Source organism: Mixophyes fleayi, chromosome 1 (assembly GCF_038048845.1).
Source record: "Mixophyes fleayi isolate aMixFle1 chromosome 1, aMixFle1.hap1, whole genome shotgun sequence".
Taxonomy (NCBI): Eukaryota; Metazoa; Chordata; class Amphibia; order Anura; family Limnodynastidae; genus Mixophyes; species Mixophyes fleayi.
In genome coordinates, this window is record NC_134402.1 from 420,983,743 (window position 1) to 421,001,997 (window position 18,255).

Below are 18,255 nucleotides of genomic sequence, written 5' to 3' on the forward strand. Positions count from 1 at the left end.
CTGTTTTATCACTATCCGCACTGTGAAATGTGATAAATCATAGAGAATGGAGAAAACTCTACTGGGATAACATAAGCAGCTCACTAATTTAGAGACATTTGCTATGGGAAGAAAACATGAAAGTTATTAACCTCACTAGAGAACAAAAATGTGCTCCCTGTAGTCTTGTTTAAATGTGAATTATACAGGATATTGATCCTAGTTGCCCAGAGGGGAGTTGAAGTGCAAGTACAGTTGGGGGCATAGCCTTGTCGTTTGGCCCCGTCCCTGTGATGCAATGCTGCATGATTTTGCCATGGGGAGGGTCTGAAATTATCCAATTTGTGATGACCCATGTCATGAAGAACCCCATCCTGCCCACTTCACTAGGAAGTGGGTAGGATGTGGGAATATAGCCTGCTCTGGTGGGAGTCCTGGAGACTTACCTGGAGTATGGGAGTCTTGTGGATATTCTGGGAGAGTGAGCAAGTATGATATTGATCATGGTGTCTCTCTTTAAGTACAAACAGAATATTTTTGTATATCCGGTTGTATCGTAATTTTTTTACTTTTTAATATAATGTGTGTTATGGACAAGAAGTGCATTGCTTTGAACTAACTTAATAAAATGTATTATTTAACCACAATGTTCTAATAATAGAATTTAAATGGCTTATGTGATTTCTATATTTTTTCTTTATAGGCTGTCGTTTTATTCCGGTCACTCCTCTTTCTCCATGTACTGCATGCTGTTCCTAGCAGTAAGTATGATGGGCTAAATGTTAAGGTGAATTTAAATGGGATATCCACATTTAGGTGACTTTAGTTTACTAGATGTATATTTTGTTGCAACTTTTGCTAAGTACATTGCTTTTATCTTTCTGTATTTTGCCATGTATTGTATTATCAGACAGAGTCTAATAACCTCATCCCACTCCAGAATTCAAGACTTCTCCCGAGCTGCCCCCTTGCACTGGAATGACCTCCCTCGCTCCATCTGTCTATCCCCTAACTTGTGCTCCTTCAAACGGGCACTCAAAACTCATCTCTTCCTCAAGGCTTACCAGCCTTCCACTTAACCCTCTTTCCATGCTCGCTCTCATCTCATGGATCCTCCTTTGAAAAGGGTGCGCTTGCTCCCCTCCTCTGACTCCCTCTGTGCTGATTGTCTGTTGCCTTCTCTTTAGGATGTAAGCTCTAATGAGCAGGGCCCTTCTCCCTCCTGTCTCTCTACCTTCTCTTCTGCTCCAACCTCAATATTCTTGCTTTTCCTGGAGCATCTGAAGTCTCGGTATTACTCGTTTATTGTTCTGTACTGTTATTCCCTGTACTGTCCATTGTTTGTACTGTGTTCGGCGCTGCGGAAACCTTGTGGCGCCTTATAAATAAATAAATAAATTAATTAATTAATAATAATAATAATATTGCCCTGGGATAGGACAGGACACAAATCCGTTCTCTGGATATAGTTGTTTGGTTTATTTTCATTGATCTAGGTTCCAAACAACTGTGCTGCATAAATACATATCTAAAAGCAGAGACAGAGGCCAGAAAAGTAAGGAAATGCCCTAAACAAAAGTTGCAGTATGTATGTACAAGTCAATAAAGTCATCTGAAGGTGGTAGGGTGGTTTTAGATCAACCATTCTGCTCTTCTGACTAATCAATGGGCTGATTTTGGAGCTCATTGAAATCTGCATACTGTTCTTGCGTTGAATGGCCAATCCACCTTCAATGCATCTAAAATGCAGCTGTTGTAGGGATCATTAATCCATATAACATCCACTCCTGCCTGTTTGTCCAATGTGAGCGTAACCCTGCATACAGCCCATTCAGTTGTTGCCTATAGATAGGTCCCTATAAAAATCTCCATATTGCAGAGTGGTTTGGTGGCAGTGAATATTCCACAGCCAACGCTCACATGTAACCGGGCCCAGGAGTGCCGATCTCTGCAGAATGGTGACCTGAATGGCTGGTGTTTATGTGGCATCACTCAGCGTCTTCATGGGATATTTGTACATAGATCATCATCATTACTTAGTGTCAAGGCACCACAGATTCCATAGATAGTACAGGTATGACCAACATTAGTACAAGAAGTATATGACAGATAAAGATAAGTGACACGAATACAAGCATAATAATGTCTTGTTGGATGGTCTCAAGCTGATGCTTAATAGCATCAGGTGGCGGAGAAGTCCACTTAAGGCATAACAAGGTCGTATGAGGGAGACAGACGAGGAAATTTGATTTTTAAAACTGGCTAACAAGGTTTGTAATCTTATAAATGGTTATAACTTCGCTGTATTTCCTCTTTTAAGCAGTATTTTACCGCAAGTTACCTTCTTGCTTGTGATTGTCCATGCTGGTTTCTCCTATTTCCTTTTTATAGTGTAATAAAAGCATAGTCATGATGTGTATTAGTACAGTACTTCCTCTGTAGTGTAGACTGGAAACATTGCTGCTGTAAGCACAGGTCACAGGCTCTAAAGATCTTTAGTTATCTAAGGTTATTTAGAAGGAACTGGAGAAGTATTGCAGTGTAAGTATTAATAATAATAATGATGGGTCAGTTTTTCTCCACAAGCTTTATTATATAATATATAATTCATTTTTTATTATTGCGCTTCATGCTAAGGACTTTTAGTAAGATTCAGGACTCCTCCAACCGCGTCGTCATTTTGGGCATTAGGACACATTATCCTATTGGTTCCCTCCTGCTTAAGCTTAATAGGTAAACTTGCGTTTGGATTTGGTTAATTAAAGAAATCTTTGGATTCTTATTTTTACAGAGGGGTAGACGTTCTAGACCAGTGATAGCCAACCTGCTACACTTCTGGGGCTGCCGTCTAACTTTCAAAAGGGCCATTACCCTTAAGTTCATTAATAAGTTAAAACAATAGCTGTCCCTTTCTTTGATTAAATCTCTCTGTAATAACATATCAGCAGACATTTTAAATAAGTCTTACAAGCTACAACAAATACATCTGGTGCAAAAGCAGGAAGGAGCTGGGGGTTGCCTGATGCCTATCACGGTTATAAATTTACAGCTCCCCCCATGAAGACAACACTCAAGTCTGTGCTTGAAATGTTACCAATATATTTGGCGGTGATGGTGTTAATATTCATGGAGACTTATTATTAAATTGGGGAGGGGGAGAATCTCCACTGGGTAAATTTTGACTTTACCAGTGTCTGCAAGATGTGACCACACACCACCGTGTCTTGGTATTGTGTAACTAAAGATAGGTTTGCTGGTAATTATTCTTCCTGGTGGGGCTGAAATTTAAGGACATTCCCCACATTACTCTGTATTTATTTACTGATTGATTCTTGGCAGATATCAGTTTGCTGAAGCTTTTAAGAATTTGAAAAGGTACCAAGATTATTAAATGCTATTAAACAGCATCTGTGTGTGGTTACTATGCAGTGCCAAAGTAAAGCTTTCTGAATAAGAATCCTTATTTAAAATGACACTATCTTTAATAGATGTTATGGTTTCTAATATTGTAACATTGATGACAGTATATATCTAGAGAAAGGATGAATAAGTCAGGCAACCTTTGTCTGGGCCTTGCTCTGTCATCTCTGTGGTGTCTTCCTGCAGTGATCACAAGTGCATATAGTGACATACTCCGTGGGAAAGAGCAGACACAGACCTGGTTCTCTATAGACTTATCCTGTCTCTTCACCTGTAGTGACAGTGTTTTATAATAACAGCTGCTACTATAATAGATACATGCAAAAAAACAAAACAAAAAACCAGTACAAATACCACTGAAAATAAATAATATTTACAGCCCATTGTTATAAGATGCACTTTACACTGAGTCTGGTAGTTGGACGTCCGGTCACATTGAAAGTTTCGGTGGTTTAATGCACTTCTCCGTTCTCACACTGTCCCATGATACAGTCAGTCACGTACTTACTGTGGGTTTCTTGTTTTTGTTTCTTCTTCTAGCTCTACCTTCAGTCTAGGATGAGAGGAGATTGGGCCAGACTCATACGTCCCACCGTCCAATTTGGGCTTGTTGCAGTATCTATCTATGTTGGTCTTTCCAGAGTTTCAGACTACAAGCACCACTGGAGCGATGTTCTGACTGGACTAATCCAGGGAGCGATCGTAGCTGTTCTTATAGTAAGTGCGACTTGTCCTCTTTCGCTCTCGAGGTCAGCGAGTATCCAGAATACACCAGGTTCTGGACATCACTCAATCTCAGTTGTTACCATTGTGTAGTAGTTTTTGTTGTCCTCACTAATTATCTTGAAACAGAACATGTCCACCAAAAAAATAAAAGTTTCCACTTGCATTATAAAGCTGGTCACATACCCACGTTCCAGTTTCACTTGTGAGGTGATAGTACAGCGATATTTTATTAACATGCCATTGACTTTGTATACTAGAGGTTGCCAGGTTAATAAAAAAAAAAAAGAGAAAAGTTCAAGCTGAATCCACACTGCCCGTTTTCGGTGCTAGCAGTGTCAATCCAATCAGACAGCTGCCCATTTATCCTCAGTGGGGTGAGGGTCCTTCCTGACCTCGTTAAATGTCCAGATTCTCTAGATGCATCACCCTAATACATTGTAATAATTAGAGCTAGATATACCATCTGTTGGAAGAAAGGGTTCCAGTCCAGTTGTAGATGTGACTAATGAACTGGCCACAACCACCTCCTATAGTCCGACTACCCCTAATGAGCGATGACCTCCCATCCACAATTGGCAAAAAAAACCAACACGTTTCTCTATCAGCAATTAATGTTCCTGCCATCTGCACAGACCTAGGTATGAAAAGCATTCATTGAATTTTTGTATGAACATTTAATATACTCATCTATGCTAATTAGGTGCTCTCTAAGCTGCTGCCTTTTCCCATTTATACAAAAAGGTTAAAATTGGACATCTTTAAATGTAACCCCTACATAAGTTGTCTGCCTCTGAACCCTTTCACATTCAGTATCGCGTGCATGTATCCAGTTATATGCATTCTGGGATTATATCCGCCTTATTGTCAGGGTTCTGCTATAGAGACGTTCAACTTTCTACTAGTATCCCAATGCTTTCATCCTAATTTAATGTGCGAGTAGCATAAATGTAAGTTACTACTGTATAGCCACTACAGTATCTACTTTAAGAGGTCACGTAGCTACTCCTTTACCTACAAAACAAACAGAAAATCTAACCGGAATCTGTATTATACTATCACTAAGCCAATTATCTACCCATGTACATAGTTTTCACCCCTAATCCTAACCTTGTCAGTTCATGTACCCAGCTGTTATGTGCAACTGTCATCAAGCGCTTGAGTATAAAATCCAAATATATGAATTATTCTACCTATATCCCTTGTGGGAAGATATATTTCACAACACACTGCCACTTCCTAAGAAATGTGTTATTGCTACAACTGTATATAACTGCTCCCACAAGCAGAGGCAGGCAGGACAAAGGGCTTAAATTGATTCAAGTAAAGTATAACTTGATAGACAAATATAGTATGACCCAGTGTTCCCCGCATTGAGCATCAGATAAATATCCTTAATAGATCAGCAGAGCTTATGCAAAGTCCCCATACTATATAATAACCAGACCTTCATAAACATATGCCAGACACAATAGATTTCTTAATAGGATCCCTTAAAATCCCTTTATTTTTAACCCAGACCTTACAGCAGGCAGACTAGTCCACTTTTGTGGAATCCAATTGTGGGTCTTAAAGGCAAGTTGCCAGATCTGCTTTAAGGCAGTCATGTAGTACTGACCCTGGTGTGAAGGAGTCGTCCAGTACAAACACGGTTCTTAATTTCAATCTTGTTTAGATGTATCACTTTCCCCTGTGTTAGGCTGGCAATGGGCAATTCTTTCACAATCACATTTCCCAGGTTTTCCCTCCTTTGTGAACACAGGTGAAAAGAATGTATTGAAGAAGTCAGCACTGTTTATTTTAGGGGCCTTAGCCAAACAGTGTTAATTGTACTTAAATGTTTCTTCCCTCTTAAGGATTAGCCTCACATGCTTTAGCAATCAGTTTAGTTTCTATTTTTAATCAGGGAAATAAGGATGACAAAGATTTCTGAACAATCTCTTGGGAGATGCTATCCTTGAAGTTTGAGAAAGAACATCATTAATCTAACCGAAGCAGTGATCATCAGCGTATGATCAAGATACCAAATATTCAGCAGATTGCAGTAGTCATATTTAGAGCCTTTACTTAATGTATTGAAATCGCTGCTTCGCAAGCTTCAGCCCAGCCTCAATAGGAGATTTTGTTTACTGAGGCTGAGAATAACATCTAGTCAATCTTATATCCTCTGCATGTCGCTGGATACCATGAACCGATAGACTGAGGGAGACTGCAGGTTCCTCAAAAGGCATTTCCTAGGAACCTACTATTGTGTACAGTAGATGAATTGTTTTGTATTTCCTGTTAGAACAGCTCTGATTAAATAATTCAGGAGTTGCTTAATGCACAGTGCCACATCCTTTGTTTCTAATTGGGATAAATAGCCAGCAGTATTGACATGAATGTAGCATAGAGCAGACACTTTTACTGGCTTTACCATTCAGATAACATACGGTCTGTTTTTAAAATCAGGAGAGATCATGTCCACCATTTCCCTTAATATCCGTAATAGTATAGACTCTCAGTGGGTGGTACTTATTCTAACGGATGCTATGATTATTCCTAATACATGCGGGTATAAAAGTATTGTCTGTACACTTCGCAGTAAGTTGTATTAACGCTAAGAGGTATCTTATATGCAATCTGTGTAATAGACAAATCGGTCTGTCCTGGTGCAGAGCATTTGCCCACCAGACTGCACAGGAATCACAACCTCGACAGATACTGGAGACAATTACATTGGAAGGCCCAGAGAATCCCTCTGCACCATGCAGATTGTAATCACATGTAATACTCACCATTTATATAGAACATAATTGAGGGTAATCAGTCATTTAAGTCTACATATTGGGTATCCTTATAAAGGTTACAAGTCATTTTGGGGTAACACCATCTCTGAAAATAGGGAAAAAAAATACATTTGACCATAAGAGTGACAGGAAATGTGAAAATTGGGTGAAACATGTGGGTTTAAATAAATGAGGTTCCTGTATATGATAAAATTGTATTATTGGGAAACATTTGAAACAATAGCTATGATTATTTGCACCGAAAGTCACTATTTAGGAGGATTATGCAGCTGTCCCTTTAGGGTGAAACAGGTATAGGTGAGCTGATGTCCTGGAGGGTCGGATGCATTTGTAAAATAGACTCCTGATTGGATTTGTGCACAGCCCTTCTATAATCAGGAGTCTTATGTCATTTAGGGCCCAGTGCATTGGATCTCAACTGTTAGAAGCTCTTTACATAAGGTGACTTGCAAGAGTCAGTGCTCCTTATTCACAATATGCAGAGATATCACAGCTGGACAGATTTCTAAATGATTTGTTTGGTCATAGAAATTGTAATCATTATAAATCGACCAATAGCGGTAATCTGTATGGAGTCCTCTTCCATCTGCATTTACCAACACTAGAGGAGGTAATAATTCACTCAATCTGATTATGTGACATTCCGGTACTTTATCTGTATATACTGCAATATTTGGCCAATGGCAACTGCATTATTGCAGAGTGTGGCCAGAACTACATATTTGTGAATGTTACATATCTTTTATACAAGACAACTTGAATGTTGGATTTAATAGTCCTTTAGGCATAGCAAGAAGTTAGTTAACTTGAAATAGACTTGATCAATTCTATAATGGTTCACCAGTTTGTGTCTGCATTTAAACTGGTTGTAATAAATCTACATGATGGATCATATCTGTACACTCCTGACTCACTGTCTCTCACAGGTCGTGTATGTCTCAGATTTCTTCAAAAACAAAAAAGGAGCTTTTAATCAAAAAGAGGAGGATTCGCACACCACACTGCACGAGACGTCCACAAACGGGAACCACTACAATTCTCACCAACCGTGAAAGCCACTTCTGAGTCCACATAAGAATACATATCCTGCTTTTAGACAAAGTATTAAGAGTTTAACCTCTTAATTAGCCTTCAATCCCTTCAGTGCTGAAGACGCTGATCCTGCATGGCACTTCAGCATGTAAAGTGCACCCACCACACATCACGTAAGCAGCCATTGTGTGGGCTGAACCAAAATGTACAAGAATGCAGTGCCTCAGTAATGTCACTGCCCCCTACTGGCCATTGGCTCAGCCCACACGATGTCTGTCTCCCACAGTGTAGTGGGTGCAATGGACTGCTGCTGCTATACCTGTTCAATGCCCACTTTGTATATAGTTATAAAGAACACATTTTATGTATATGTTAAAGCTTTAAAAAATAAATAAAAAAAGTTAATTGTTTAATGCTTGTATCAACTATACACACACAAAACAGTGAAATGTTATTCAAATTGTAAATTTTTTTTTTAATTAAAATAGTGTGGTAACAGTATGTACAAACACTTGTGTAATATTGCTTTGCTCGAACATTGCTTGTTCTGCAAACTTATAACACCAAAACATTAAAAAGTTTATAGCAAACATCTGTCCTTTGTTAGTTCTTTGTCTCAGGAGCTTACAATCCAGACGCACTGATGGAGCTTAGTAAGGTGGACTGTGGTACACTTCAATACGGAAGCGGTTTCAGATTTTATATCCATCTCCACTACAGATACAGACTGGCAGCAAACACAATGTCCCTTTTGATTTTTGTGATTCCTACAAGACAAAAAAAAAAAAAAAAAAAGCACTTAAAGGATTTACAAGTTCAGTAAAAATGACTTCAGCTTCTGTATTTCGGTCCATTTAAATATAAAAGCTGTGATCTATACAATTTTTTAAGTATTTTTGTTTTAAAGCTCTCCATTCTCCCACTCCCAAGAACAAAAGGTGGAGCCGTGTGAAAAGTCTGGTAATTATACTTTTGGAAATAACACTTTATTTAAAAATTAAATATAATTGCTGGGTGTAGTCTGTAGACTTCACATCTTGTATACTATTGTAGTGGGCTTTGTGCAATGGAAAGTGCCACTTAGATGGTTTTTATTCTCACAATTCACCTTTTTCTGTAACGACGACACTTTGATGTTCAGACTGACGGATGGCACAATGTGTGGCCACCGAGGGAACCTTCTGTACAAAGGAAATCACAGCTACCTGGAGCATCATTAAGTGTTCAGAGCATTTGTAGAATATTGTAAAATAGGAGTCTAGATCTCACTAGAACATTATTTCCCTCTTTTTAATTTTTTTCTCGGATTTTACACCAATTTCTCCGGACCCAGGCCCGGCGCTCCCATTAGGCAAGGTTAGGCACTTGCCTAGGGCGCCGGGCTCTGGAGGGTGCCACAAAATTCTAAAATACTTTAAAACTGTGCGGCGACCGCTGACCATACCTGTCACGGCCGCCGCACAGCATTCAGATGGATGGGGAGGGGGGGGGGGGGGGGGGGGGGGGGGGGGAGAGGCTATTTTGTCACCACTGCCGCCTCTCTGCTCCGTCTCCTCCCCTCCACTTACTAGTGTCAGCGAGTGGAGGGGGGGGAGACGGAGCAGAGAGGCGGCGGTGGTGAGACAAGGTAAGGAGAGGAGGGAGGAGGGCGCCGCTTTTTTTAAAATGCCTAGGGCGCCATGGACCCTAGCACCGGCCCTGTCCGGACCCCATGAAAAACCATGTCAGAAGATTGTGATTAATTAGGACTTGACATTGGCAGCAGGTGACTTAAGGTGAGTTAATCCAGTGATATCTTTCCTTCACACAAGTCCGTCTCATTACATCAAAACGCCAAACTTGACAATATTTCAGTTGCCAAATGTGTTGCGTAATATAAATATCTCACTAATCCTGCACATGCTAGTAGTCCTACTGACTGTTACATCCTAAATGACACATTGCACCTTGTTTGACAGAACAAAGTCTAAGGTGGTGAAATCTATAAAGATATGGACATGTGGACATTGTTGAACACAGCAGGGCGAGACACTGTTTATCTATCCCATGTGTGGAGGTCTGGACTGTGATCTCACACACAGCTTTGTTCTTAAGAGCATCCAATCAGAATTTATAGTCTGCCTTCGGGTCATATAAATAAAAAAAAACAGGCACAGTATAATCCTATATATCCAGGAACAGCCAAAGCAATCTATTGTGACACTACCGACAAATATCCCAGTGGCAGCAAAGTCAAAACTGTTCAGACTGTCCACTTAGTTCACTCAGGAGGAAAGTGTTGCATATTGTATCTAAGGAAATGATGTGTCTATTGCCACGTATCTTAGAGGAAGGCAGCCCTGAACATTACATCCTGTATTGAAGGCAGAACAGTTAGTGCAGGCGAAGGCCAACAGCACTGCTTGTAATGGAGGACATAGGCCATTAATGCACAAGTATTTGTGTCCTCTTTTGGAAATAAAAGGGGGGACGGTTTGGAGCAAGAGGCATCCAAGGAGCAGGACACACTGGACCAGATTTGTTCTAGGCCTTTTAATGGAGGATAAAGCAATAGAAATGTCAGGTTTTATGGTATACTGTATTAGCTTCCAGAGTTAGTGTCAACAATATTACCTATTAAAAAGTTAAAATTGCACTTAAGTATATTACACCATATAAAAATATTGATAGGTACAAAGTTATTCGGTGTCCTTTATAAAAAGGTCTCTGCTCGCATCTCAATGGTACAATTGACACAAGGGTACATTAGTCCCCATCGTGGTTGATACAGCTATATACCCAACAATCATGTTGCAGTGTGTAAAACCCAGCATCGCACTCACCTTCTGCAAACTTGTTCTCCAGTTCTGTATTTCCAATGGCTTTGGCAGCTTGGCACATTTGTCGTAGTAATTCTTCCAGACGTCTCATACAGCGAATGATACTTCCTGCAAGACATGTAAAATAGGATGACGCTATATAAACAATAATGGCTATTACTCAGCACTGTACAATATGTAATTATTCACGTCAGTCCCTTCCTCATTGGTGATCTACCCCACACCCTCTTGGGTCCATCAGCCAATTACCAGTAGTTTTTGGGCAGTCTGTGAAACACCCAGCAGAATCCCATGCAAACATGGAGAGAACATATAAACTCCACACAGATAGGGCCTGCTAACCACAGTACACTACAGCTATGGGCAGTCTCAGTGTAACTGGACAGAAAGGTTATTAATAAAGCAGTGTTGTAATTGGTTTCTGAACACAATAGCATGTGCTAGCCTTGTAGGTCAGGCTCTGGCACTAGTGCAGTGTTGGCTAACCTGTGACACTCCAGGTGTTGTGAAACTACAAGTCCCAGCATGCTTAGCAGCTTATTGTTGGAAGGGTATGCTGGGACTTGTAGTTTCACAACACCTGGAGTGCCACAGGTTAGCCAACACTGCTCTAGGTGGTGCTGTGGGTCTCACTGCACACGGATCATCTCTGGAGTGTCTCATAGGCAACATCTGCTGTATATACCAAAGTTTGTACCCTAGTTCCAAACATCTTAAAAGATTCCCTGATCAGGTGAAAGACGTAATAAAACAGACTGGAAAGGGACATTAAACCCATTGCTGTCATTCTGCTTCAGTATAATGAACAAAATGTCTGTTTTGCTGGAGTGGAGAAAACAAATAAATCACAGAACTCTGAACATGTAAAGAAATATGAGCCTCTGGCATGTCCCCCACACTGCGCGGTTCTGTTCCAATGCTTACTGTAAAAGTCATTAAGAGTAAACTACTTCATGCATAGAGCGTTAGAAGACATGCCAGGTTCCCTCTAGCATAAAACACTAGGTCAGCTCAAAACTAGCATTAACTTTTGACCACGGGTGCAGTGCACTGCGCAGAACTGTGGGAGTAATCCGTGTACTGGAAGACATTCATTACTGAGATCGGGTACAGGGAGAGAATCAAAGTGGTTTAACCAATTGCAGGGAGCAGTTTGTAAAGACTGGTGAGGACAATTACTATGGCACTGCAGGTTTAACACAAAAATATGTGGGATGTGATAACGTTCATAAAGAATGTAAAAATGTGGCCATGTTATTCAGCACAGAGAGCTTTAAGAAACAAATGGAAGGAACCGTACAGGCTGCTCTACAGAAAGACAAATGTAACAGTCGGACAATTTCTACAGATGGTCCATATATAGAGCAGACCATGTCACACTGACAAACAAGTGTCATCACATCCAAGTCATTCACTCCCCATTTATGGTAGTGTGCTTCTATAGAGCTGTACAATTAATAGCTATTCATAAATAGGATTAATATTAAATTGAAAAGTATATGAGTGCTGTCATCTGGGAATTTTCCGTTTAAAAGGTCAGGGTCTGCTAGGTGCAAGACTCCACCCTGCATCGTATTGTCCAATAAGAATTTTTGTTTATTGCCAAGCTGTACTAGTAGATTAACAAGTGCAAGTTTCTGTAGTCATAATATGGTTATCCTACATCTCAGAGTGGATAGGGCTTAGAGTTAGAGAAAGCACCTGTGTGACATTAGCTGTACGGGAAGTGAGATTATATAATGTTAAAAAATATGTATCTATAGCAAGCATAGGAAGAACAGGAGGATAATAAACAGGCGCTGTGAGAATGCTATTTTACTCTGTTCGCACTCAAAAAGTACACACACATTGAACCAGTGTCACCAAAATCTTTATATAATCTAAGTAGAACATCAAATGCAGTATGGGACCAATTCCACATATCACTCGCTCTTATAGAAGAGTTTATGTATATCCATTGCTCCCTGTCATACCATGACCTGGATCTTCAGTGGCAAAGAGGAAACCTAACTAGGACCAGTAGAAGTGGACCCATGTCATCATTCTTTGTCCTTATTTTTATAAAACCAAAATAAAAGCCAAAATTAAACTGCATGATCCATTTTATAGCTATAATGTACTTGAGGCTAACTACCTAAAACCCATGGTTGAATTTCCTATACTTGAGACTGGGGAAGACCCTTGATGTCCTTAATCTTAATAAACTTTTAACAAGGGCACCATCTGGTATATGTACTGGTTATAATATTTTACCACTGTGCACCTCAGTTTATTTTTCCACACAACTATAGCTACTATCAGATGGTTCAATAGGTTACAGTTACGGTAAATTATAATAAATTTATGGTATAACATTGCCACTTACCTTCAAAAACATCGGTCATTTTACAAATCTGAGCAAATGTTGCGCCATTCGCCCATGTATAGACAACATCCATGAGGTTGGGCCGAAAAGAACTTAAATACATTTCTTCATCAACTTCTAGTTTAGCTTCTGCAGAAACTTTTGCAATCCTCCGAGCCGTTTCCTGAACACAGAAGTACATGCATGAGCGTTACATCTTTACCAACTGGGGAACTACTTAGGATAGGCTTAGTAATGGCAAAAACACCAGGTAGAACAGTTCAGTTTCAGCTTATTTTAGGATTCAACTTTTAGTTCTACGGTTCTTTATTCCATGGACATCATGCAGCCTATTTAAGTAGGTTGGTACAGTTGTGTCTGTTTTTTATAGATATAAAAGTTTACAATTCTAACGTTGGAACGCTGGTTCTACATATGCAGCTAATCTAGAGTCTTCCTTCCTCTGCCTCAACCATCTGACACTTTCCACCCTGCTGTAAAACCTCCCTATAGTAACTAGTTTAATTGTTTTGCAAAGACACAACATGAAGAACGGAGGGAGAGAGGTGGGTAAAGACCACAACTGGGCTTAATTCCAATAATACCAAGAAGCATTCAGAGTAATAGCTACCAATAATGGAAAACACAGAATAAAGTCAGAAATACAAAGTATACTCTATGCATCAACAGAGATGGTAACTCAGCTCATACACAGGCTCCTCCAGGTAGGTCAGATTAGCGTCCTACTATATCAATAAATGATCCATTTAGAATAGTGACGGCTTCTACTGAGATTCATGATTTTAGGATGTCCAAAAATCCCTTAAAGAAACCTGAAGATAGCCTTCTAATTATACTCCGTTTTGTAGCATGTGCATACAATGTGACAAACTGGATGTGTCAAAATAAGTTAGTTCTAGGTGAAATGATAGGTGTTATTAACTAATAAAATCATTCTCAACGCTTCTTTCTATTTGCAACAATTGTGGCACGTGGCACAGAGGTTAGGAAACCTTATACTAGAACATAGTTGCTGATCCCTCGTCTGGTAATGTGATGCAGATTCTCCTAAATGGGAGCAAGTGACAACTGTGTTTAATGTGCACAACTAAGTAAATCCACAAAGTGGGGCGCACTGAGAAAGGGCTCAGAACACACACGCATCTCCCTGATAAACATTCAGAGATACAGTGGATTACAACATTACCTGCATTTGCCGCAGAGGTCCCGCCAGCTGCTCTGTTAGTTTGGGCATTTCACTGGACTAAAACAAAAATAAAAAAGGAAGATTAACTCCATGTTTGTACATTTAGGAATAAACAAAAATGTTTAAGTGGCAAAATAGTCCTCTACCCTTATCTGATATTTGCTATAGTCAACAAGAAACGATTGTGCTCACCCACAGCACTACTCTGTATGAGGGACGCTAACCCTCCCACTTTGTTATGAATGTGTAGGCAGACAATGTTTGTCTCACAATACAATGTAGGGAAGTAGGGGAAACGAAGGTCAGCTAAACAGCACTAAGCATTATGTGCAATGCAAGGTACAGGCAATCATCCAAACAGATCACAATACAGACTACACCTTAACACCTTTGTCTTGTATTCAGTGTCAGGAATAACAGAGAATCCTCAGCAGCTCCACCTCCTAGCACAAGCATTTCATCCATACAATCATGGAGCCCACTGCTAGGCAGAGCCTGGCTGCTTTACACACCTCTCACAAGCTGCAGTGTTACAGGTTTTACAAGTAATCTCTGTGCCAACAGACAGACTGAACGACACAGGTACAAGGAGCTGCACAGGGTTCCAACGAGGGTCACAAACATAAAAGTCTAAACGCACCAGTTCAAATTAAGTTTATGTATAAACCTAATACATATGGTACGATATCACAAAATCTTGCAATGTTAAATAAGGTTATTACCTAATTTAGGATGGTAATTTAGGTGGTAAAAGAGGGGACAATGAATGATTATCCAAGTTATATAATTCATTCTGCAGCTGACCTTTAATATTCTATGTTCTAAAATATTGTTGAATATCTCTCTATATATCTATCTATCTCATTTTACGGTGACTGACTTCTAAGATCTGCCCCCATACCCCTTTCATGATGATATTTCTTGTCATATGCTTAACCAAAGAAAGTACGGTGATAGGCCACAGTCTAATAATGTAAAATGACAGCGGCTCATATCTCTGTTGTGGGGAATTTCAACAGTTCCTTCCAATTTCTAAATGTGTAAATGTAGCAAAAGGACGTATTTGATATTTTAAACAAAACAATGTAATTGTATGTAGGTGTGATGAGCACACCAAGTCTTTCCATAAATTACACTTGTTTCCCCTAATAAGGGCTGACATCAAGTGTCCTGTGTAAATGGTGCATGTAGCAGAGAGAATGGACACATTTGGTCATGTCAGACAGAAAGATGTCAAAGAAAGGGAGGAGAAAAAAAAAAAAGCAGCCATTTTTTTTAATGAGATGTAACTAGCGCTACGATTGCTAAAACACGTTACGTAGTCAACTAATCACTACCACTCAACCTCGAATATCATAGAGATGCAGATTTAATGGGTAAATGTATTCCAGTGACATGGACGCTGCGACGGTGATTACATTCCCCAGTAAAGAGCAGCACCGGGTATCCCCCTTGGCTCGTATACTTCTAAAGGCCGGCAACTTCCTCTGGAGAAACAGCTGAACAAACAGAGCACTTAACCAGAAAATGCCCCCTGGTTCCAGCTGGACTCTGTATGAAGTGTGTTTAGAAGGGAAGATAAAGTGTTTGAACTCTCTGAGAGGTGGCTGAGCACGCAGAAAGCAAACAGCTACCAGAAGACCAGCTTTCATCAGAAGCGAAGGCAACGCAGATTTACCAGAGGAACGGATATGACCATCTTTGCAGGCATTCGGTTTATGTTTAAATGTGAGACTTGTGGGGATGGCTTTTCAAATTAAATTAATTAAAATTGACATCAGAAGTAATACACATCTAAAATTGTTAAAAAAAAAACACAAAAAGTTTGCTTAAAGAAAAGAAAACAAAAAGAAAAGAAAAAAAAAACCCCATAACAAAACAAAAAAACCCAAGTTATATAAATTGTATTGCAGTCATCAGATACCTGGAGACACAAACTCTAAGTAACTTCATAAGCTATTAAACTTTTTGTCAGGATTCCCGTTCACCAAGGAGAGCACAAATTTGCCCAAACACTGTAATAATCATCACAATGCAGAAAGGGTCCCCTCTTTGTCATTCATAAAACCCCCTAATACATCTATCTCGCTCAAATCCAAATGTGAGCAACAGACTAAAGTAAACACAATTCATCAGCATGAGAAGGACGGGCTGAGAAGCTGGACTTACATTCTCCTGAAACACCATGCAGCTGAGCAGGGCAGTCGCTTGTTCTGCTGTCAGGTCATTAAAGAGTCCATTAAACATAATCTCAGTGAGGAGGAGCTCGTCGGCGCTGCAATTTACAAAATGTATTAGTTATCAATCCAGCCATACATCATTATATTAAAATAAAAGAGACAGACACACAGCATCCAGTATTTGCACAGATATAAAAAAAAATATACCCAGAACAGTTTACATAGTTACTGCTCTTAAAGAGAGAAAATTAAGGTATAAAAAAAGGGTCAAAACAAGAAGCCGGATACTGAAGTCACTAGGAAGTGTTACCTGCTGATTTCACACGCCACTCGGCCTTTCATCTCTATGACATCAGAGGAGGAGGCAAAACCCATGCGCCTCAGCACACGCTTCCTGCACTTCAGCTCATCCATCTGTAACACGGTGCGGGCTTTCTTCAGTTCACGCTTCGCAGCTCTGATATCCACTGCAATCTGCAGGTAACAGACACAGCTGTAGATCAGCCTAGTGCATTGGTTGGATAGTGGCAGTAGCCAACCAATCAGATAAACACCCTGAGAAGCCTCATTAACCTTTTAAAACTACTCCTGACTACTATTATTGGAGTATGGAATGATGTGATGTAGACAAGCTCATTAATTACAGCGAAAGCTGTCCCTAGAAGTATTTCAGATTATAGCACACATATAACTGAAATATTAGTATTAGTAATAATATTGGTATCACAGTTTGTGGCCAGCAGTGAAACTAGACCATGTGTGGTCACTGCATTTGAGAAGCAGCTAACTTTATATTTCAAAATGCAGTGACCACACACTGGCTGGTGGCAGTGCTGGCCATACAAACTGTGATACTGCCACTTGTGAAGGGGTATCAGACAGATTGGTAAATGTGGTTGAAAGATGAGCACTGGTTGCCTTTGGAAATCTTCTGACAGCATTAGCAGACCCCAGTGACGGTGGTGTGGCCAAATGGAGAGTGATTTGGTCAGGTCACGTGCCACAATGGCTTTAAGATAGGTTGTAAAGTGAAAAACAGTCCCTATAATGATTATGGGGTTGTTTTAACCAGAAGGTTACAAATAAAAACACAAAGTTATTCCATTTGTACTCCGATTTTTATACTGAAGTTCAGTTGTCATTTCAAGCAATCACACATGGAAACAGTCTCAATGGATATGGTCTACCTGGGCTTTCTTCTCACACAGTTTGTACACAGACTCCAGATTAGGGTCATTGTTCAGAGAGTGTGAATACATCCGGTGTTCAAATGCTTCTATTTTCTGAACCACTTTTTTCAGGCCTGGATCTTTTATGCCCATATCATCAATAGGATCCAGCAAGGGTACACCATCAGGGAATCGCTTCTGAACCTCCTGTAGAATAATGGTAGGAGAGAGGCAGGTTGGTGTATTGAAGAATGACTTTATATTTCACTTTACAAGATCCTTAACAATAAATAGAAAAGATTCCCATAATAAGGAGAATAAAGTGGAAGAAAACTGCACCGTAATATATACAGCAAAAGGCTTGAGAACAGGCTGGATAACTTTGTGGCTCTCCTCCATCTGAACTACAAATCCCATCACATCTGGAGAACCACAGGTTGCCAGCCTCTGCTCTAAAACACGCCTATGTCAAGCATTTACCGTACATGTGTAAGTTGCATGGGAACACTACGGAATGATTGACACGCCTGTGCAAGCAACTCACAACCTGTTTATTTTTGAGCATCTGTCAACATTCCGCTTTTCCACAAACA

The 18,255-nt window shown here is 39.9% G+C and overlaps 2 protein-coding genes across 3 annotated transcripts in view; one reads left to right on the forward strand and one right to left on the reverse strand.

The window, feature by feature from the left end:
• PLPP1 (phospholipid phosphatase 1) overlaps nt 1-8,537 on the forward strand; it is an 89,840-nt gene extending 81,303 nt beyond the window's left edge. For both annotated transcript variants that reach the window (XM_075183567.1, XM_075183576.1), the window contains exons 4-6: nt 683-740; nt 3,940-4,116; nt 7,838-8,537. In XM_075183567.1, the coding sequence (XP_075039668.1) occupies nt 683-740; nt 3,940-4,116; nt 7,838-7,963 (361 nt within the window). In that variant the 3' untranslated portion in view covers nt 7,964-8,537. The remainder of the gene's footprint in view (nt 1-682; nt 741-3,939; nt 4,117-7,837) is intronic.
• MTREX (Mtr4 exosome RNA helicase) overlaps nt 8,395-18,255 on the reverse strand; it is a 47,439-nt gene continuing 37,578 nt past the window's right edge. The window contains exons 21-27 of the mRNA XM_075183552.1: nt 17,681-17,869; nt 16,804-16,967; nt 16,483-16,588; nt 14,314-14,370; nt 13,128-13,290; nt 10,766-10,870; nt 8,395-8,710 (exon numbers count right to left, since the gene is read on the reverse strand). Of these exons, the coding sequence (XP_075039653.1) occupies nt 8,658-8,710; nt 10,766-10,870; nt 13,128-13,290; nt 14,314-14,370; nt 16,483-16,588; nt 16,804-16,967; nt 17,681-17,869 (837 nt within the window). The 3' untranslated portion in view covers nt 8,395-8,657. The remainder of the gene's footprint in view (nt 8,711-10,765; nt 10,871-13,127; nt 13,291-14,313; nt 14,371-16,482; nt 16,589-16,803; nt 16,968-17,680; nt 17,870-18,255) is intronic.